At 35.7% G+C, this 24470-nt stretch overlaps 1 protein-coding gene across 2 annotated transcripts in view; it reads right to left on the bottom strand.

Moving 5' to 3' along the window:
• Window positions 1-24470, bottom strand: part of LOC133534478 (fibroblast growth factor receptor homolog 1-like) — an 80764-nt gene that overhangs the window by 41489 nt on the left and 14805 nt on the right. For both annotated transcript variants that reach the window (XM_061873628.1, XM_061873629.1), the window contains exon 2: window positions 2286-2429. In XM_061873628.1, coding sequence (XP_061729612.1) covers window positions 2286-2388 — 103 coding nt within the window. In that variant the 5' untranslated portion in view covers window positions 2389-2429. The remainder of the gene's footprint in view (window positions 1-2285; window positions 2430-24470) is intronic.

Here is a 24470-nt window from a genome sequence, read left to right as displayed (position 1 = left end):
TGTCATAATCGCTTTTTCATTGTAATATCTAGCTTGTTAAGAATGTATTACTAATAAATACAAAAACATGTATAAGTTACATCTCACGAATCTACGATGCTGGAATACAAATAGTATCCTTGAGCTTAAAAGAATAACATCACATGTAATTAAAGCGTAAGAGTCATATACGATAATATTCTTCCAACAATACGAAATGCATAATAGGTCACGACAGACGAAGTCTGCGTGAACGCATCACGATTTATTATGTTGGTACACAATCAATAGCCAGTTTCCCAGCAAATATTGGCGATGCAGCAGTCGTGCCAACTTTACAGGAGGCACGCACTGCTCGCGTCCGTCAGGATGGTAGCACTTGATTTGCAAAGGCACCGACTTCCGTCGATGTACGCGCGGCGTATTCGATACGATTGTCTTAAATAAATACAGTAAAAAAAACCGTTTTTAAAACCAAATTCCTATTTACACTTTGACAATGAAAACGAGAAGGCTTCAAAATGCACATGAGGCGCATATACAATTTTAGGATTTTAATATATTTATAAGGTGAGCCCTTCAGGTCAGCCCTTCACAAGGTGTTAGTGTCCAAGCTTCTAAGCAGACGCACCAAGATCCGAATCTATAAGACCGTGATTCGCCCAATCCTAACCTACGGATGCGAAGCATGGACACTAACACTCTAGGAAGAAAACATGCTGCTAGTTGCCGAGAGGAAAATCCTCCGTAAAATATTGGGCCCCAAACAAAGACCGGATGGAAGTTGGACAGTCCTTAAGAATCGTGAGATTGAAGACCTTGTGGCTGAACCTAACATCATGGGAGAAAGTAAAGCCCACAGACTCCGTTGGTTAGGCCACCTTGAGAGAATGGACGAAGATCGGAACGTGAAAAGAGCGTACCTGGGTCGCCTAGCAGGAAGACGTCCTATCGGACGCCCTAGGTATCGCTGGAGCGACATGGTGGAGGCGGATCTGCGCGAGCTTCGAGTCGACAATTGGCGAGAGGTCGCACAGGACCGAGAAAAGTGGCGCTGTCTTGTGTCGGAGGCCAAGTCTCATTTTGGGTCGCTGAGCCAACGGAGTAAGTAAGTAATATATTTATAACTTTGTTAGCCATGCATCAAAATGATTAACGGTAAAAATTTGATTAAAAATCATAAATTTAATCTTGAGGCGCCATCAAAAAAAGCAGTGTTTATTTAGGATAAGATCAGGGCAAATATGTATGTATTGAACCTTCGCAGAATATCTTCATAGCAAATACAAAGTAAAGCAAAAAAATGGAGGCATATCGGCCAGTAAAAAACAAACCCAAAAAAACTAAGTGATAAATATAATAGATAGGCCCCATGATAAATATTTTGCTAAAAACTTGCATTTTTTACATTTTTCTATTTATTTTCTATTATAAATATCGACCTATAAAATTATACCTGACGAAAGTACCTAAGTATACCACTGTGCTGCATTACAGGGTCGGTTAAATATACCTAAAGATATCCTGCCATTCCTGCGCTGCCTTTTGTATAGTTACAATGAATAAAAAAAAAACAGTTGTTTCTTTTAAGAAGTATGCGTATACAGCTTTATATAAAATATCCGGCAAACAGCGCTAGCGAGGACCAGCTTAAACTGATATGTCCACCTTCCCCTGACGTTACCAAAATAATCAAAGATGACTCCCAAGACGACAGTCAAGGGATCATTTTGGTTGGCCATTATAATAATTGTCGCGGCATCCTGCGAGTAATTAGAACCAAATGAGAGGGTTGAGACACAATCGATTTGTCCCCGTGACGGTGTTAAGGTTTCCGCTGTAATTATATTCTGTGTGTAAATTTGTTAATTTAAAATGTGTGAGAAACTATTTTATTTATCACATGAGAGCAGAAATAAACATTGTAACTTCATCTTTATTGGATATTATTAAAGAAATAACTACATAGTATATAAAAAGCCATAATAATCGATTACCAAAAGCAACAACTCACGACCTGCCATAAATTTAAATTCAATTATTTTGTATGCAAAATGATATAGCCGAAAACTTTAAATTCCGGTCAACGTATCGAGATTTTTGTCAATACGTTAAATAAGTATGAAAAAAGAATACATAATCTTATGGTTCCGATTAAAGGCAATAAAAATTCCGACTGCATTAACTGGCGTTGTTTAGTGTAATATGTATTGGGCGCTTTGGCAATATTAGTTAAGTATAACTTACGGAAACAAGATCTTTTTAGGATATAAAAATTGTAACAAGTAGAGGTTTTAAAAACTTACCTAAATTGATGTCTCGGGCTGTACACTCGCAAGCCATTGCCAAAAGAACGAAAATGACAGTGATTGACATTTCGCGCCAAAACATAATGGCGGCCCGCGTCATGTTTCTCGATCTCAGCTCTTCTTGTTTGGATCCATTAGTTTCTGGAACAATGCAAACGAACTGTTTATACCTAACTTAGTTTAAATATAATGGATGGATGGATGGATGGAAAGAGGGGTCTTTATGGCGAAACAAAAAATATAAGCCAATGTTTCACTCGACAACAAAGTGTCTTGAAACTCTCTCATCGCACAAGATTCGTCTTTTCGAATCTTTCGCTCCCTCAGGTCTCAGTTAACATTTGTCCTCTTTGTAAACAAACAACTATCTATAATTTTGAAAAAGGCCATATTTGATGTATTTTTAGGGTTCCGTAGCCAAATGGCAAAAAACGGAACCCTTATAGATTATTCGTCATGTCCGTCTGTCTGTCCGATTATTTAAGCAATGTATTACTTACGTACCGACTGGTTTTACTAAAGTTATACATAATAATATACCTACTATAGTTTTTTTTCGTCTACAAAAAATGTGAGATTTCAAAAATTATATATCGTTATGTAACTGTTCTATATATAAATATTTTAGTTTGAAGGTATCTCGCTCGTTATACTAATGCTAAACGACCATATTTCAGAGTTAATTGACATTTGGAATCGTGGCGATGTCTTCCGAAGATGATCTGGCTTAGCGAGATGGAGAAACTCGTCATAATCTCGGGACATGGAAAACTTACGATTATTGTGTAAAATAAATGAAAATAAACCAATTTAATATGTTTTATTTTTTCGATTTCACGCAACTTATATAAAATGTAATAAAGAAGTGTCATAAAAATTACAGATACTTCATTTTGGAAAGGCATTTTACAAGCAATCAAAATTTACTTAGCAGATGAATATTTAGGCCCTCCGAACATCTGTATCCATGCCAAGAATAGAACTAATATACTCGTAGCAATAAAAGCCCATACGCAACGCAGTGCGAAGGCGTCTCGAAAAGTGCGAGGGCAATAAATGTCACAATTCAAGCCCTTTAATAACCGACGAAAATATATATGTACATATAGAAGAATATCCGCACGTACCTCGTGTGCATTGTGATGAATACATTATGGTTATTGCTAAGTACCTATATGATATTTTATTTGTGGCAACGCATACCCTTTATGGATAAAAGCCGCTGAATCGTTTATCTTTTAATCTGACGAAGTAAAAAACGTAGTGGTTGTTGCTACAAACTTTCTCGCAATTTATTAGGATTAATTTCAGACAAAGAACTTATCTTACCATTTTGCCTTGCCATGTTCATAAATAAATCCAGGCGCAACAATTCGTTGCCGGCCAAAATCATCAGTCATAAACAGATTTCAAAAGATTTATGCACAGAATTTAAAACAGTTTACAAACGAGGTCATCCCAAATGCCGCGAAAGAAAAACATTTTCGTTGGTATTTAGTCGTTTATTTTTAAAATAATTTAACTCACCGGCAGTACACGGAGAGAGGTCGTTGCCTTTGTATAAAATTAAACATTAAAATAAACAAGCATATAAAATAACTCGGTTTTGATTCACACCGATGGGTTTGGTTAATGAAGGGGTTGATGCTTTTATAAATGTTTGGTGTCGACTTTCATTTGTTTTTGGATTGAGGTTAGGACAGTGATAAAGGTATCATAATCGTTTAGGAAATGAATTTGGGTTTCTACTTGTAATTAAGAAAATAACTTTTTGCCTGCAAATCAACTGCAAGATTATGTCTTGCTTACGGGAAACCCAAAGTGTTATAGTAGCCCTGATCGGAAATAAATATTACGTATATAACTATCACGCTACATATTAGCGGAATGACAAATAAATAGTTACTAATTCATGGCTAACTAGTAAAACGGTTTATTTTGTAATCCAACTCGTTTTCAGGTACTTGACTAAAATAACGTTAGGTTAAAAACACGAGACCAAAAAATATAAAAAAATAACGACCCTATCATAGACGTAAATAGTTTTATAAAGCAACTTCTTTAATACCTAAGGTTCTGTTTAATGTTACTTTTCATTAGATCGTATACCACGCGCCAGTATGACAGAAGTATAATAAAAACTTCTAAACAGTATAATCACTTCAGGCTGTTGGAATCCGTGTAGGGTATATATCGGTACACGGTGGGAAGAAGTTAATAACTCAAGATATAAAATTGAAGAAATATGAACTTCAAATATAATAACATAAGGCTAAAATTTCTTAAGTAGTACACTCAGCAGAAACAGGAGTAAAACAAACGAGGTGTTCAAAATTATTCTAATCAGGTTTTTATTGTTATCAGAATACGAGTTCACGCTTAGTTCTTTCTGCAGTTAATTTTGTACACAAAAAGTAACATATTAAACAACACTCCAAAATATTTGCCACCCTCCAATACTTTCCAAATATGTAAATGTACATCTCGAGAGTTCGTGTTTAAAAGTATCTGCAACAATTTAATTGTTCTATATATACAGGCATATCTCTTTGTGTTTTATATATTAGAGAATGGTAGGTACATAGATACTTTTGACACATAGTCTGATACGCGTATCATATGCATGATCTGATAGCATCAAAAGTATTTAATTCTGTCATTCATTGTAATACCGAACGAGTAAAAAAGCGATAGTGCAAGAAAGTTATGCTAGTTTATAGAGTTTTATATTGACAGTCAATGTGCTGATGATAAAACTGTGCTGTGCCTGCTACACTGCAGTAGTATATCACGACCGCTGAAGGGTTAGACCGGTGTTGCCACATTTAAAAATGGATACATCAACCGATTGCTTTTTTATTGTATTGTAACCCTGGTGTTAAAAATAGCTTTCAATAAGCTTTTTCTGGTTGATTTATTTGTAACAAAACGGGGCAGTTTTTATATCACCTAAGTTTATTATTAACTTCCAACGTTATAAGACTATTTTTAATTTAAGCCTCTTTTTATTTACAATGTTTCAAATGTTACCTTTTCTACAAATTTATAAATATTTTTTTAATGCCTAACATTAATAATATTATATTACTTTTCGTTCGTTTCGTAAGCCAAGACTGATTTTGGGTTGTTGCGCCATTAGGGTAGGTATACTTTCATAGGTTCAAGTACATACATAACTTTTATTGCTGATGGAGAGTTTTTTCATATTTTCTTTTCGTTTTCAGGATAGAAAATGCATTTCTTTACTATAAATTATTACAATACCTTAAATATGTATTAAAACATTTGTGTCAATATTAAATAACATGAATACTTTTTCAGCTATCCCTGAACTCGGAAAATGGTCTGAATACCAGTTTAATACCAGTAATTCTACTGAATGTGATTGGACGTTTCAATCAAAACTGTAATACATAATAGAAACAAATGCCGATGGTTCTAGTTAAAGTTCCATTTATTCAGGACAGGTTACATAATCTTTAGACAGGGATCTGCAATCATTTGGACGTTTGTTTATAGGTACAACAACCATCAAGAATGTGCATCTGAGCAATATTGAACCTTAAGTCGAAACAGTAAAGGACTTTCACGAAGATTGCATTTTGGTGGTTCTGCTACTGCAAGATGCAATGGGTGCAATGTTTTCTCGTTCACACAAATAATTATATAACGAGGCCTCTGAACAGCAGATGGCGGCGTTTTTTATATGAATATTAGTAAACAGTATGCTTTATTGTAATATACAGCGTGTTAAATTTCTTAAGGAGTATCTGTAAAACCCCGATTAATATTACTTAAACGTGGACATATCTTGTTATAACTGATTACTTCTGTTCAATTTAATATTTTTTAATGCTATGTGTTGTGCGAAGGTCTTCAGTCAATCATGAACCGTTTAAATTAAACTTGATCCGTATTAATATTAAGTGCACATATCTGTCTCGTTAACAGATAATGTCACATTTAGGTCTGGCACGCAGTCTACGCGAACTAAATCGAACGTTATCAAATTATTTTACGTACGTAGTTAGGTACGTGAATGTTCGAATGACAAACAATAAAGAGAGATTATTTGGCATTGACATAAAAACAAATTATGCAGCCAAGACTCCAATTCAATCTGAAAGGTTTCTCGGTCGAGATAAAAATAGAAAAAGGGGGCGATGTATTTTGTTTATTGTTATTGCAATCAGTACAAAACACTAACGTTGCGTGTTTTAAACAACGGAAAAAATACTGCTTTAGACAAGACACGAATTCGGCTCTAGAAAACTGAGCCTTGATTACAGATATTGTTATAGAGTAATACCAACACTGTAACTTGATTAGTTCAAACAATATCAGTATTTCTGGCCCATCTTCTCACAGCAGCTCGAGTGATGATAGCACATCATATCTATCATGATAAACAGACTTAACAGACAACAAATCAGCCTCGTTTGTCATTGCCGGCCGCCTTAAATAAGCACAGGCCCGCATTAGCAACAACAATAAACAATTAACGGTATATTAACTAATCGTGTACAATAATTACTCGTACTGCTAATAATAACTATAAACGGAACAAGGTATCGAGTAACTGAAATTATGGTTATTGCTAATTTTATAGCTTAGGTACTGTATTGTTATTGCCGCAGTGCCAGTAATTCGCCTTAGGTACTGATAACTTTAATCGATTTTTGATTCGATATATTTAAGTGTACTTATATTTTATCTAGGATCTAACTGGTTACCTACTGGTAAATACAAACCATAAATATAAATCAATAATTAACATATTTATTATATCAAAGTAAATTTAAATTGAAGCATCGTTTTAATTTGGGAAGAAATGCTTTTGTACGTGTAGTCGAAATGTTTTCTATTGTTATTTTCTTTTTAAATAGAGCAGTCAAAGTCATGTATGGGAGTTCGCGAGATTTACAACTCAAAGGGTACATTGGTAGTTTGCATCTAGATAATTTAAATTATCGTACTCTACAGGTAACTAGACGCAAAATCAAATATTCTGTACCCGCCAATCATTACTATAGTAATATAACCAACAAAACTCACCACAAACCACAACCAATCAAATGGCAATGCTACACCGATTTAACCACAGTTCAACGTATGCGCGGTTTGAATTTGCGTTCGAAATTTAAAACATCCTGTGCAAGGAAGCGCGCGCACGTGCCCGTAAACTTCCTGTGCGCTAGCGCCGCGCCGTCGGTTGGGTTTAAACGAATAGAACGTAACTTTTACTTTCTAACCTGTAAAAACTTTCAAAATTCAAGCAATGTGGTAGACAGCCCGTCTTTTCGACTGTTTCGAGTAACAAATGTTACCGAAGTGCTCGCCTATATTTTGTTTTGTTTCTAATAAAACTAATGAATCCATCGAAACTTTAACGGATTAAGATTTCCTACTTACGCCTTTGTATTTATATTAACAAAGTTAGAAAATAAAACTATGGAAACTGATTATATCATGTAAGTATAATGAATTTAAAATATTTACATCCCGACTTTTCAAATTCATTATACGCGATATAATCCGTTTCCATAGTTTTATTTCATTAATACTTAACTATCGCATTAACTGAAGATTGTATGAAAGTTACAAAAGTCAAGTAAATTTACATATCCTGTATGTTGCGAATGCAACTTATTATTGTACAAAAATATTCCCAATGCAGTAGCTAAACGCAGCCGTCGGGCTCCGCTAGTATTCGGAGGATTTTCAAAAGCACCAATAGAAGCGCTCCACATATTTTGTATCGCGGCCAATTAGAGGCACCTAAATTTAAACCACCTTTTGTAGTGATCAAATATTGCAAATCACTCTTTCATCATCCTCCATACTATCAACAACCACTTTCTACATTTAACCGTTTTGGGAAGACCCCTTGTACACCAGTACTTTGGAAAATTATTACACTTCAGTAAGAATCGAAGTTTTTTCGAGTCGTCGTGATCCTGACCTGCACGGCGGCTACACTGTAAAAGCAATAAAAATTGTTTATTTAATTTGTTTATAATCAAGTTACTAGACCCTACTCATAGTGTTGTGTTCCTGCCGGTGAGTAAAGTTGCCAGATCTCAACGAGGGTGTACCCCACACCCTCGTTGAGCTCTGGCTTAGGGTCGGCAATGCGCATGTAACCGCTTACCAGCAGGCGGGCGTGTGATTGTTTGTCACCGACTATTAAAAAAAAGTTCTCAAAAACGAATCTAACAATAGCATTTAACATAATAATATTAGGGTTAGGCTCATTTTTTGGAATATTTATTCGTTTTCAGGGTTCCGTTCCTCAAAAGGAAAAGAAACGGAACCCTCAGATATAGAATCACTTTGTTGTCCGTCCGTCTGTCTGTCAAAGCCCTTTATCTTGGGAACCCGTCAGGTCATATACTCAGGTCTACAATCCCTTGAAGCTGTGAAAAAATCGAACTTCTAAGTAAACGTAAAAACGGCCGTTTATGCCGCAAGAAACGTTTATTTCTAGGAATCACTCTCAAGGAAATCAAATATTTAATTAATAGACTACTTCTAGTTGACCCATGTATAACTATGAAATTTGGTAAGTAGGTAATATCTTCTTACACTACAAGTACTGGAAAACATTACAAAACCCTATTTTTTTAAGAAAAAAAATAAAAAAAAATAAGTTAAATTTGTACGGAGCCATCGGCAGGCGAGTCCGACTCGCACTTGTCCGGTTTCTTCCGTAAATACACAGTTATTCTGGAACATAAATTAATCCCGGTGTTAAATTGTTTAATTAATCATCACTGAATACAATAATAGCCACATTGCATGCATCTTTCTCTGTAGTGATCAGTTATGAGAACCCCGACGCGTGTGTGTGTATAGACAAAGCAAACTGTTGGACGACAGAGAGAGATCTATAGACTCGTCGGTGGTCTCACCCGACGGAACATTAACTCCAGCGCAGACGCTTTGGTTTTGAGTGCTCTTCAGCTATTAATGGAACAGGACCTGTATTGGAAAAACCCAACCACTATCATCGTCTAAGCAATCGTCAATAGGGAAAGTAACGTTATGTTTTTATTATTTGTGAGATTAATTTTATTATTGGACAGAGCCTGCATTCGGTGACGACAGTTCTTAAACTTCGAAAACGTAAATTCGATTTCATCAATCACTGCAATATCATAACAGCCATAGCAACGTACCAAAACAAAATTCGATTTTCCAAAGTTCACGTGAGGCCCTTTGAAGCGAACGAATAATGATTACCTCTATGTATGTCTTATGTACCGCAGGTTTACCTGTAGATACTACGTATTCTTCACGGTATTAAATAGTATTAAGGTCATATCTTGTTTGGTCTACGGTTTCGCAGATAGCACGGACAGACAGTAAACAGCCCCGTTTATATATAGTTTTGTTTGGGTTGGAAGGTTGAGTGGCCAGCGAATTGCTTCGATGAAGGTAATCTTTGTTCGTGGAGATAAACGATCTCCACGAACAGAGATCAGATTTTTTAAGCAATCATTTGTTCTGAAGCACTATAGATAACATTTTTTTTTATATCAGTCATAGTAATGTTCTCCCGGACCTTACTCAAGAATACACACATTACGTTTTCAACGCAGCACTTAAACTCGTAAGTAAGACTCATTTATAACCGAAATACAAACAAGCTTTTAGTCATCTAAGTGCTTTCTTTCTCAAGTACCGTAACCCTTTGTGGTGTACTCTTGTTGTTGTACCTTTAAATGTGGTATTTTTAGAGTGCAACCAGACATTTTCCTATCTACTATCTCAGGAAACTAAAAGCAGTGGTGCATTGCTCTGTTAAACTTATTGTAAATACTTACAAACTTGACAATCTCAGTCGATATAATATTAGCCGGTAAGATATTAAGATTTTTATTTTATCTACGCACATATCATAAACCCTCTATGATGCCTTCAAAACCCGTAAATTATGACCAACATTACGATAGTTTATTTTTTGTTACAACAAATTTCTTATCTATGATGTTATAATTGCTTCATAACTACATCAAAATCGATTTGGTTATGACATTCAAATTTGGAACATCTCTGAAAAAAAAAGCAATTCGAATTGACCTCTATTCTAATATCAGTCGAGATGCCTTTTTGTTCGAAATGAAATGTCAATTGCTTACAATGTTGACATGTCTCGCATGTTAGTTTGTATCGAATGATACGGAAATAGGCCCCCCACTCTAGTTTGTCTCTGAATAAAAAAAACCCAACCCCGCTCCCCGGATATGTCCGATATGTATGTATGGATGGGATGGACCCGGGTATGTCCTTAAACTACGTCCAAAAGAGAGGTATGGGCAATGTGAATGTCATCTCGCCTTGTGTGGTAGGGCACAGCACAGCAGATGTCATTCCAGATCTAGAGCAGAGCCCAACTGGGGAAGTACCTCCACCTTACAGAAAACCGCAGGCAAATAACACTTGACCCTACTCATAGTGTTGTGTTCCTGCCGGTGAGTAAGGTTGCCAGAGCTCAACGAGGGGGGTGGGGTTAGGGTCGGCAACGCGCATGTAACTCCTCTGGAGTTGCAGGTGTACATAGGCTACGGAGACTGCTTACCATCAGGCAGGCCGTATGCTTGTTTGCCACCGACGTAGTATAAAAAAAAAATCTACGAATGCGTGACATGCGTGAAAAAAGTTTTCATTTACCGCCATTTGACGTACAGTTTATCTTTTAATTCGTTTTAAGTATAAAATGAATATGTTTTGTTGTTTTTAAAGTAACTACGTATATAGCAAAAGTTTCGTGTAAAATGAGCGATAAAAATATTTCGGTGACGCCACCACATATCGGCGAGTTCCGCCAAGAGAGCAACGATGCCCCAACGTTGGATGTAATTTGGGTTAGTGAATATATCATATAAAGTTTATAATATGTGTGTAGATAAAATAGTGTATGTAACTGTAGAGTGAGGGTTTAAGAAACTAAAGAAACACATCACATAACAATAGCCTACCCTTTCACCATTATTACAAGATAGAGACATCTCTTAGCAATAGTATGACGAGCATTTGTGAGATATTACATGAACATATGATTTAAATAAAAAACTCGCGAGAAATTCGTTTTTGCGTACAAACTTCAGGTTTGGTATACAAAGATAGTACCCCTAGTGTAAATTTTATCGACATCATAACGTGACGAACGCGTTTGCGTTAAGTCTCATTTTGTATAGGATTTTGAGTTTCCAAAACGTCCCGCTTGGCGCGCTCTTTCTAAATCCAATACAAAATGAGACTAAACGCAAACGCGTACGTCACGTTTCAAAATCGAATTTATTTACACTAGGGGTACTGAATGGAAAAAGTGCTATGAAAAGTGGTTTCAACATATGCAAAAGTGCATCATTCATCTGTATTAACAAATATAAAGGCAATAAAACCATTTATAGCTATAGCTGTTTGTTATCTTTTGTGTGTTAATGTACATAAATAGCAGCCCTCGTATTAGTTAATCATAATACTTACGGAGTTTGTAGTACCCATACGGGTATTTTTGTGTAAAATAAGCCCCAAGTTTCTCACATTAGCAATCGATAATTTCTATTCAGTGGCAATATTGCGACCCTATTGAAATAGCCATAAAAACACACACACACTAAAAAAAACGTGGTATAATTGTGGGGTACGATTTCAATGGTACAATCGATTTACATAAAAAAAACAAATGAGGAACAATTCTTCTAGAAGAATCATTTGAAAAAAATATAATTTACAGAAGTAATATTTTAATAACACATTTGAAAATGTGTAGTTTTATTAATAATAAATAATTTATTTATTTTTGTATTTGCCGAAAACGATGTTTAATAAATTTCGTAAAGATACTTTTTCATACCTGCGGTATCTTCAGAAAATGATCACAGATGTACAGTCAACCAATTTGAATCCTAGGCCACTATAGAACCTTGTCGCTTTAACTACTCTATACATGACATGCATCACTCAATAAGCACTGTCGTAGAAGTCATTATGACATGGTTCTATAGTGGCCTAGGAATCAAATTGGTTGACCGTACAATGCATACCTAATATTGTAGATCTGTGAGCATGTTTTAAACATCGCTTTCGGCAAATACAAGATTGAAAATTCTTTATTTACAATAACAATATACATAATGGATGTATACAGATGATTACTACTCGTATAATTAGCTTATATCTAAAATAGGCCTTTGAGGCATTGTACCAAAGATGCTGTGTTGCAAATGTTCAATTCAAATACGTGATAGCTTCTCTTTTGCACACTTTAATTCTCTTTAATCGTTAGCGTTATCGTAGGAATATTGAATAATTACAGCTTTTCGTATTTTCCAGTCCACTAACCTAACATTTTGGTATATATTGAGTTCAAAAGTCGTCACGTTTTTTCATTCTGTCTGCCTCTTTTACACTCATGTAACCCTTTTGCACACTTTAAATATCTTCAAGCGTAAAGCGTCAGCGTAAGCGTATTCCAAATAAAATTTGTTTATAATTGTTACTAAAACGTAAAAAACCTAAATCCTAATATACAATTTAAAAAAAAAACTTCTGAAGAAAAATAAAATTTCAAATCGATCCATATTTGCTAGTCAAATACAGTATTCACATAAAAGATAAAATTATTGAATAATCTTTGGGCACAAAGATCTCCTCATTCAGGTGGAACATTTATTTGACCGACCTTGTTCTATTACAGATCTCCCAGTGCGGACTCAATTGTCCCGGCTATTTGTAAACCGTCAATAATCGCTGAGATACACGACGATATTATATGTACGAGTACATAACTAATAAATAACACGGGGAAATGTGATCTCACTCGAAACTGGCAGACCAATTCGAGTTTTAGTTATCCGATCTGTTTCCGATATGATGCTACGTCTGTGGTTTTTGGTTGAAAAAATGTCAGCGCGTTGAGCAGCGCAACTGGGGAAGTACCTCCACCTGATAGAAGACCTCAGCGATAATAGCACAGTAAGGTTCCCAGTGGTCCCAAGGATGAATCCTTGTAAGCTTGTAACATCGGCAACGCGCGTGTAACTCCACTGGAGTTGCAATAGGCTACGGTAGCCACTTAACATCAGGTGGTCCGCACGCTTGTTTGCTACCATCATAGTATTATTAAAAAATAAATACACTTATGCATTGTAAATTGAGCACATGCTAACAATATTCCTTTTTCGAAATTTTGTCAGGCAGCTTTACAAATCTAGATCCCTATTCGACGTGTGAAAATGTTAACTTAATTTGTTATTAGTACAACGACAACAACAACGACAAGATATTAATACAAAGAGTACTGTAAGATAGTACATTTTCTATCTTAAATGACACCCCGATACCTGACAATCACAATACCTCAATAGTAAATGGTCACCGCCGCAATTGGGCACGCTGCGGCCGTAACGGCCACCGCCCTACGTGGTCAGAATTACGCGCGCCCGCGCCGGTGTACGTACCGCGGGGCCATTAAATAGCTACACTATTTACATGAGAATATAACTTGTACATGAGAGATACTGGTCGTACCTCTATTTGCTACGTGTGATAAAATTCCATGTTAGAATATTTTATTCCTATCGTTTCATATAAGTACAAACTAAACAACCGTTGTAACTACTTAATTTTTTTGTCGATTTATTATTACAATATTTAAAGTATTTTTAAATTCAATTCCGTATTATTTCATACAATCGCTAAGAATAAAACATTTATGTAAAATATTATTCAATCGTAATTTACGAATTACCCAAGCGCGCATAATGAAAATTCCGCAACATATCAAAGAATCAAAATCCACCTGATATAAAAATAGATATTGCACACTTCCCACTACAAAATCTGAATCCAGCAAATGCAAAACAATTTATATCATGCGTCAAAACATAAACAGCGTCGATTTAATTCGCATTAGTGGTTCGGACCAGTTGAAACAGCCCAGCGACTACAAAAGTACAAACAAACGTGCTATGCTTAATCTTGAACTAATAATAATTACATGTATGGATGGAGATTTATATAAAATCATCTGTATACATAACTTCATCAACTGCATCCCAGTCAGCCAAGCTCCCAATCCTTCAAACATACTTACAGTCAATACAATCATAAAAAGCATCTTTTCGAAATTTATTAAACATAATTTTCGGCATACCTGCATTGTACATTTATTCAGCAAATAGGCCACACTTGGTGCACTTTTAAAAGCAATAAAAAAAATTGCAAAATACAATTAAAATATGGAATCAATGAAATATTAGATACTTTATTAGAGATGTATACAATCTCTGAATGTCGAATTATACAAACAAAAACTATTATAATAAAATACAAACAACAAATGGGTCAATATCTATACACGAAGTATTTATATATATATCATTACTTCGTTTTGAATAAAGGCATAATGAAATGCGGACGTTTTATACCAAGTACGTAGTCTGCCTCTATTAACTGTGAGCTTACATTATTTATGATTCAGTCCAGCGTATTTTTACGTCCGATATACCTAGTGAAATGTAGTCGATATAATACCCTTCGATATAAACTTAACTCATATAATTATATTTCTGCGCTATTTCTGTCAGTGCGGCGATCACCCGTGTTCAACGGTGACGGTTATCGACATTAATTTAATTTATCTTATTGATTGTGGCGCAGCTCTCGTTTATATTGATACGTTAGTTCCCATTTTGTATTAGTCTTGTAAAACATATTAAGAAATTACTGCTACCTTGTAACTTGTAACTTTCAGAGCATCGGCACGAAGAAACGTAGGTACAGATGATTTTCGGACTCACAATCAGTCCCTCTACAGTCCATTAGTTTCAGCAATAATGTTAAAATTACCCCTGTTGTCTGCACCTAATTAATTATTACGTGCTGTACGTAATACGCATACCTAAATCACTTTTATTAACGTGCAAAAGAGGTTGTAAATCGATGTGTCATATAAATTTCCTGAAAACAGCACCATCATTTGCTCTATAATTACTATGAAAATCCCTGAGATATTTCAAAAAACAGATTCCATTCATCTTCAAAAAACACAGTAAACAAAGTAATGAAATAAAATAATATTTGTCATCTGGTTCGACAAAGAGAAAGAAAGACTTGAAATAAGCAACATTTATTGACCTGCTATGAGAGCTGAAAAACTGTGGCTTTCAATCACGACGTTATAACGAAAGAAACAGACATTTTGTTTTTAAATTAGTTAAATCCTCTAAAATGTACGGATCTCCTAGCCTTGGAGATCGTCTGGCTATGATTTACTATTAAACACGCTGAATCTAAGAAGCCCTTTGATTTCGCTTTTAAGTTCACCGAAAATAAACTTGTGTCATATAATTCAGAGGAACATTTAGGGACCGAGTAGTTTATCAGATAATGTTCAAGGCTGTTTAACTTAAATCAAGGCGTATATTATATGTATACCCATAAATATTTTTACTAAATGAGCTTTTAAAGATACTATGATGCTGCGTTCAGGTTTACGTACCTAACGAATTCAAACTGTACGAAGTGCAGGTCGAAGGGTAGTACGTTTTATGATGTTTTTATAGGTTTAGACATTAATCAAATATTAAAAAATGTATGAATTTAAACCTGACAACAAAATTAACAAGAACCTAAATGTATGAGATACGAGTATGTACGTATAAGACCGCCTGTTGCTACCTTTCTTTACATTGTAAATCTGTTTTTTTTAAATTTGTCTTCTTTGTGGTGCAATAAAGATTATTTACTTACTTACCTTTCTCATTGTAATACATAATTTGAGTATAAAGACGAGTAAAATTTAACACAGGTTAAAAAGGAAAGCTAAGACTAGTTTTCACGTGAACATCTGAATTGTTCCAAATTTCACGAGAAATATTCCTGGCTAGAGCGCTATCATCTTTATATATAGCTAATGTTTACGCCGCAGTGTCTGTTCAGCCATCGGTTCCCCGTAGCGTAGTAAAACTGTTGTGGTTCGGACTAATATTAGCTGTAATCAATTGTGGATGAGTCAATCAAGCTTTCTTTATGATTTGTTTAACCTGTAAAGGACGGTTTGGTCAAGGGTTTTGTATATGGCTTTGGTATAGGTACAATTTTACTAATAGCCTAATGATGGTTTCTTTTTCGTACACAACTATCATGAGCAGAGCCCCTAGTGTACATTTATTGGATAGCGAAACGTGACGTACGCGTTTGCGTTAAGTCTCATTTTGTATGGGATTTAGAAACCGCGCGCCAAGCGGGACGTTTGGAAACTCAAAATCCCATACAAAATGAGATTTTACGCAAGCGCGTACGTCACGTTTCGCTATCGGATAAATTTACACTAGGGGTACAGTATTCTGTACTCATTCATACTATATTTAGTATGGAGATTTAACGAGTCATTAATGTCTAAATAAATAAAAATATGACTTACCTATGTAATTTTAATGAAGTCTGTGCATGCTCTGAGGAAGCTTTCCTTGGGCAAAGCTTTTGTCAACGTATCCGCTACTTGCTCCTTGGATGGCACGGGCCTATAGAGGACATCTACTTTGTTTTCGTGGTGCAATTCTTGTACGAACTTATGTCGTGTGTCTATTCTATATGACTAAAAGTTTCGTGATAATCGATCCCGTGCACTTGGCCGAATCCTCTGATGTCTAGCCGAGCTTTAAAGCGTTCAATAGATACATCAATTTTTTTTTTTTCGTAGACCTATTTGTTACTGAGGGCCTCTCTATTTTAAGGTAAATCAACAAGAGTCCACGTGTTGTTTTCTTTAAGATGATTGTATGCAATTAGTCTTATGGTGGTTTAAAAAACTGTTCAAAATTGATTGCAGTCTTGAATTAGAATGTCAAATGCATGATTTGCATTGTTTGTATATACTTATTTATTTTTGCTTTCGCAGTCAAATTTTATTGTCAAATATTACCAAAAAAACATATTATCATGTTGATCGGTTAGACTTGCGGTCACATTAAATACTTTCTGCCTGTGATGTCGGCAATAAAAGCAAGCTCCGTTTGGATATCCGTCAGATGTTTATTTCGGTAACCGCGGGATCTTCTGTTCCAATATAATCTATCATTTTAATGGCCGAGGCTAGGAAGTGGCGAGTGGTTTGATTTTTAACTCGTGTTGATTTGAATTTGTCTAATGTCAAAATATAAAACACGTGTGTGGGCGTCCATTCGTCACGATCATATTCGTTAACAAAGTTTAGATGCTTGCTGAGTACGTCACTTGTACAATCAAATGTAAAATTATGGCTGCACACAAGTTGCTCAAAAATGCTCATAAATCTGTCCCATAGCTCTTATGTCAGCGAATTAAGTTCTATGGAACATATTTTTGAGTAAGTTGCGTGGAATCATAATATTTACGGGTTGTGCTCAGATTTAGATAAGTACCAATTCAGCAAATTAACTTGCTTATCTCTGACGTAGGTATTTCATAGTAATCAAGCTCAGTAAAACCTCAAGTAGAACTTTGCCTAACTGTGTATCATGTGTTCTCGGTAGTATAATGGGATCCAAACTAGCCTAAACAATAGGGGCGGTGTATGTGGGCCAAGCAATACGCTAGATTGGTTAACTGGTGTGCACAGCTAGCGAAGGTATTGACACTATTGACACGCGAATGCTAAATATATGGGGCATCACAATGTATATATACGAATAATAATTTATAAGCTTAAATAGTTACAATATCGCAAATGTTATCGGATTCCTAAAATAATCTCAATACCTATGTTCGTAAACACTCTTGGCCTATGTATATGAAAACATAAAAAAGTAATATGTAAGCTTACCCCTGGGGAAAAGCAGTTTTATAATTTGCATTCAGTCGTTAGATAAGGCACTCCTTCATGAACCTCAGGTGCAACTAGATAGTATTTATTTTACGAAATTTTATGAATGTTGAACCAATACCTTTCCACCTGTACCACAAACGGTGGTTAATAGATTACACTTATTTAATACAAGTAAGTGCGTTATTATTTAGTGATTTACTAATTCGCTTTAACTTGATTTTTATCAGTTGTTTGGTCGTTACTGTCGTTAGCGTAACTTGCCTATTTGTCTGACTGATAATAACGGCTGGATTCGAACTTTAAGATACCTGTGGTGACGTTTCTTCAAACAAAATGTCATTTTTGACACTGACATACCCGATCCTTATAGTATCTAGACCTAATATTTGACGAATCTTAAAGTTCGAATCGAATAGTGATTATAATTGGACTGTAAGATTAATATGTATGTACTTCGCGCGCGGACGTCACGTGCATATATGTCAAAGATACATAGTAACATAGATAAACTATTTAATAATGTTTTATTTACACTTTTCCTAATAGCATAATCACAAACTAACTAAGGATGTTTTGATGACATTCTAATAGTATACGCGGATGGTATATTCAGAACAGGTCAAGTGTATTTAGTAACTATACACAGATAATAGTTATTTGTTTTACAAGGGGGCAAAGTTGTTGTTTAACCGCTCGTGCCAATATTGACACCCGACCACGTGAAAGATTTCACAATTGAACCACGACCTTAGTGAGTGGTTCGAAAATGGAATTTTGAGCATTGCGACACTTTCAAGGCACAAGGGTTAAACCAACTTTGCTCCCGAGTGAAAAACAAATTGTTCTCCGCATCAACGCTAGTAAAATACTAACTAACTGTATAAAATTACAAAAAAAAAAAATACTATACACATACTAGTTAGATAACTAAGATATATATATATATATATAACTTAGTTCATCAAATCGTCATCACCAGACATACAGTATCATCACCGTCCATAAAAGAGTCATTACCGTCGCATGGTTGTCGTCACCATCTTACGTTTTTATTTTCCGAAAGCGATAACTTCAAATTTAAGCCACAAATGATTGAATAAATACCATAAATATACTCGATATACAGCAACCTATTACTTTAGATAGCTGGAATCGTGTTAAATTACACATAAAAAAATGTAGGATGAAATTTTCTAGTGATGGAATCCACCCATATACATAAAATAGACACTCTTATTTTGTTAGCTAGCTATAACACTAAGGCTGATTCTTTTCACAAGTCTTCTTCTTCCTCGCGTTGTCCCGGCATATTGCCACGGCGTATGGGAGCCTGAGGTCCGCTTGACAACTAATCCCAAGATTTGGCGTAGGCACTAGTTTTTACGACAGCGACTGCCATCTGACCTTCCAACCCAGAGGGTAAAACTAGGTCTTGCGGAGATGATTCCGGTTTCCTCCCGATGTTTTCCTTCACCGAAAAGTGACTGGTAAATATCAAATGATATTTCGTTCGGCCTATATTAACACAAGTAACAAAGTAAAAGGTCAAACCGATAAAAACTTGTAAAAATAATGGTAAATATGAGAACGTTGAAGTTCGTGTAACAAACACCCATCGTTGACAAAATCACTCATTCCGCGCTCGTACTCGCTCAGCGGAGTTCTTTACGGGCATCGGCGTTTTTCTAGGGTTCTGTCGTGTTATGGAAAAACCAAAACCTACGTGACGTGATATTGTATTTTAGTTGGTATTGGGATCGACCCGGTTATTATTTCGTGTTGGCCTCATAACAATAGTTTTTTTAACGTGAGAGGGTTGTTTACCCGCCGCACAACCCCCAAAATGCCGGAGGCCCACACCCTTCGTTGGTCAGCGAGTCTACTAGACTTAGCCGTATAGTGTAACTAGGCTGTACTACCGACCGTTTCACCATCCACCACCCAGGGACGCTCCTCTATGCCGTGAGGGCCAGCACTGGAACGAATGCGAGGCGATCGGGCGGTGAGAAAGAGCGTTTAAGGGAAAACCGACAGCACGCCACCCGGCCGGTCGACCTATGATGACCGATGGGCGGATGTGGTGGACACGGATCTGCGCGAGGTTCAGGTTGAAGATTGGCGAGAAACTGCATAGGACCGGAATCAGTGGGGAACAGTCATGTTGGAAGCCAAGACACACTTTAGGTCGCTAGGCCAGAGGAGTAAGTGGTGTCAGTATTTTTGTAAATATACTAAAAACATGTCTGGTTTACGTAAAAAAAAAAATATTTATAATTTTCTAATTTGTCGCTGCTCTTTTTTGTTTTTTGGCCGAATGTACTGATAGTTCCCTAGCGTTAAGATAGGACCTATACTCTGGCAAAACCAAAAGTTTGAATGTAACTCGGTTAAAATATATTTGGATCTAAGTTCATTCAGTTTCAGTACACTTATAATTTCTTTCTTCCTCGCGTGTCCCGGCATTTTGCCACGGCTAATTGGAGCCTGGGGTCCGCTTGACAACTAATCCCAAGATTTGGCGTAGGCACTAGTTTATACGAAAGCGACTGCCATCTGACCTTCCAACCCAGAGGGTAAACTAGGCATTGTTGGGATTGGTCCGGTTTCCTCACGATGTTTTCCTTCGCCGAAAAGCGACTGGTAAATATCAAATGATATATCGTACATAAGTTCCGAAAAACTCATTGGTACGAGCCGGGGTTTGAACCGCGACCTCCGGATTGCAAGTCGCACGCTCTTACCGCTAGGCCACCAGCGCTTACACTTATAATTATGAATATATTTTTTGGACGCGGAACGCTCCAACGGAAAGTGTAGGTCACACTTATCCTAATTTTTTAATCAAAGCAATTCTAGGAACCAAAAGGGCTATTCTCGATTCGCCTCGTGTTTGTGAGCACGAGCACGAATGTCGCATGACAATCGAGAGATAACATCTCGGAGACAATAAGTGTGGTGTTGACACCTCGGGAAGCGCTTATCTACGGCATGGGTGGTAAAAAATGTTGTGTATATAGTGTCTGTAGATAATCAAACTCATTTGTATCAAGAATTTTTTTTGCATAAATTTGTGCGCGTGCCGTTCTTATTTTATGTTTAAATCAAATATTTGATGCTACATATAATTTTAAGGGATTTCTTTGCTAACGTAAATTTTACTTAGCAACAGTAGCGTGTGCCACTTGGTTTAAATGCCACCCATAGTCAATTTAGGGACAATTTATCAAAATCCTTTAGACATATCATATCTTATTAGGTACTTAGTTTAAGTGCTGTCTGGTATTTGTTACAGTTGCAAAGGCTAAACAAAGCCCTATTGTAGTTAATCGCTATAAATTAATGTAAACGAACCCAGTAACCTCTCCAAATGTAAAGTACAACGGGAACAGTGTACAAACGAGCCGATTTCACGCGACAAGCAGACATTAGCATTCCCTGGTCGTTAATATCGGATTCCTCAAGCTTGTCGTGACAATGGTTTCTTGTGAGTCGGGTGCTTTACAGAATAGGACACCGAATCCTACTTTCGAAACTAGAGTGCATCAAGTTTGAAAATGTTAACTTTAAGCATTTCTGATCTTATTCGTCGTAGCTTTATGTCTAAAGTTGTATAACACACGAAGAAATTCAAGAAATACTGTGCGTTTAGTAGTAGCGGCGAAATGTAAAAATAAACCGTTACCGTTACAATGTTTTGCAGCAAACTTCTGGGAATATCGTGATTGGTTGGTTACTATTAATTGGTGTTTGTTTTAAATCGGAATTTATTGTTTTATTTTAACTATTGCTTAATAGCCGACTTGCTTAAAAATATGGTCATGTGGATCGTTAAATTTTTATTGTTTTAATCAGAATAACCATAAACATATTAATTATGATAATCCAAGATATATATTTTGTTTGTTTCCTGCTGCTTTTATTGCTCAGTATAATAACTGCCAAAAGCATTCATTAGTATTACGTTCATTTGTGTTTTACTCTGTCAAGTATTTACTCTGTATCAACATACTCTAAATAAATAAGGACAAGACCTAAAACCTATAAATCCTATAACCTAATAAGGCAAAACTTTGTAAGTTTTGACGTTTAAATTTTTATTACTCAGTATTAATTTTAATACAAATTTGGCTTATTTTTCTGAATTTGGAGTTTGAAAGTTGATACGGAGGAGGGAAAGTCAGTTCGCGACTGCAGGTACGTCTGGAAATACATTTACTTAATATGTTTGTAATTGCAGAATCTAAGAGTATTGAAGGTGACATTAGCCATCTAGACAAGGACTCAGCCACAAGGAGCTAATTGTTTAATTAATATGATTGATTATTCAAACAGCGCGATTACGGCATGTTAACGGTGTACGTACTATGTGACATACATATGTATATTTTGCCTTAGGTATTCAGTTTATTTTAATTTAATTCACAACAGATATAGATAAGTCAGACATCTTAATTCTGGCCGACGGTGTATGACATGACACTGTGTTTGACTTTGTTGTTTACTTTCGATTCTTGTTTCTTGTGCTAATAAACTCTGCTATATATTTTGTTATAATTATAAAATATGTATTTAAGTAAACCCATAAAGTCAATTGGAGCTTCTAGGTCATTGTGGAGATACACGTGTCAATAGTCAAAATATAGTATAGTGATTCTAATAGTTGGAAGAACTAGGTATTTGAAATCTGTACACTCAAATTTTTTGTTCTAATTATTATCATAGTATCTCTGTACGTATAAAAAATCGGTCATATCTTAAAGCCAATTTATTTCCTCCATAGGTATTTCCAAATAGTCATGAATAAGTTTGAAATGGCACCTGACGCGACGACACTACCTATTATTTTTTTTTATTAGTCCGGATATTTGTATTTTTGAGTATGGACTCAATAGCCACATATAAGTTTTTCGAAATAAATATAACTGGAGCTTTGGAGGTATATTCAAATCAAGGCACAAATCACGACTTAACATCTTGTAAACACCTACTAAATAAGAAGTAAAAACCGCGTGCGATGCCGACGATAATATTTTACCCATTTACATGCAAAACGTCATTTGATTACCATTTAACAATGTCGGTTTATTTACAGCAGGATGATTGACGCAGCTCTCTCACTTCAATTTCAATTTTGTGTATTTGCACCTAAAGTTCAATTTCAAACGGAGAAATAAATAACGAAAAATACTAGAGATGTGAATGTATTGCATAAAATCGACATGGACGTTTTGTTTAGCATTGTTATCTGAGTTGTTTATTGTCCTTTCATAGCGCATAGTTATGTTCACAATGTTGTTTATGGTCATAAATATTACCTATAAACTTATTATTTTGCAACTAAGTGGGACATTTACTATATTTTTTAAACTTTATAATAAGACGTTCAGTTTAAATAAATGTTTAAATGATAACGCAAAAGTCATGAAATTTTGTCATACCTAATAAAATGCTGACAATTTTAATACACCTGAAAAATTCGTCAGGTTTAGTTTTGGCAGATGGTCACAACCAGAAAGTATGCTCCATTATACTTAATTTTCGGGTACTGGAGAACCTATTTTTGTTTTTCTCTTTGTATATGACACGTTTATTGAATTATGACCACGAATAAATATTAATTCCTCGCCGGCTTCATTTGCATACACGTCCATTAACATCAGAGGCTACTAAATTTTTCCCATCAAATCCGATTAATATTTCTAGCTATATACCATCTCCGCTTCCTTGTACGTGATGCGCATGCGCTGGTCTATGGTGGACGCTTGGCCAGGACGGGAGAGAGGGTCTTTAGTCACAAGGTATGTAACCAGTATTTTAACTCTTACAAAAACGCTATACTAGAAGATACCCGAGTATATCTACTCGGTAATTGAAAATTAATCCGTACATGATGGTAGTACAGATGCAAGTACTAAAATAATGAAGATCTATGAAAATTTATATCTTTGAAATATAATTAATATAATCAGCTAAACTTACCTACTTTCCGCAAACCAAACTGAGAATCGGGGTCGTATTTAAGACTTCTCATTCACACTTGTATGTTTGCAGTAAGAGTTAGTAATTAATCCGATGAACTAGGTATCCGATGTAATATTGCTCCCGGTCGTCAGCGTGGTATTGGTATGCAAATATTATAAATAAATAAATATTATAGGACATTATTACACAAATTGACTAGTCCCACAGTAAGCGCAATAAGGCTTGTGTTGTAGGTACCTGGACAACGATATATATATAATTTTTTTTTATTTTTTTAATAGCCTATTTGTGTGTCCCACTGCTGGGCAAAGGCCTCCCCTCTAGCTTTCCAATCCTCCCTGTGCTGAGCAAGGTCCCGCCAGTCCCGCTGAAACGCATCCAAG

Source organism: Cydia pomonella, chromosome 2, assembly GCF_033807575.1.
Source record: "Cydia pomonella isolate Wapato2018A chromosome 2, ilCydPomo1, whole genome shotgun sequence".
Lineage (NCBI taxonomy): Eukaryota > Metazoa > Arthropoda > Insecta > Lepidoptera > Tortricidae > Cydia > Cydia pomonella.
The sequence above is the reverse complement of the archived record's forward strand: the minus strand, read 5'-3'. Positions and strand labels throughout refer to the sequence as shown.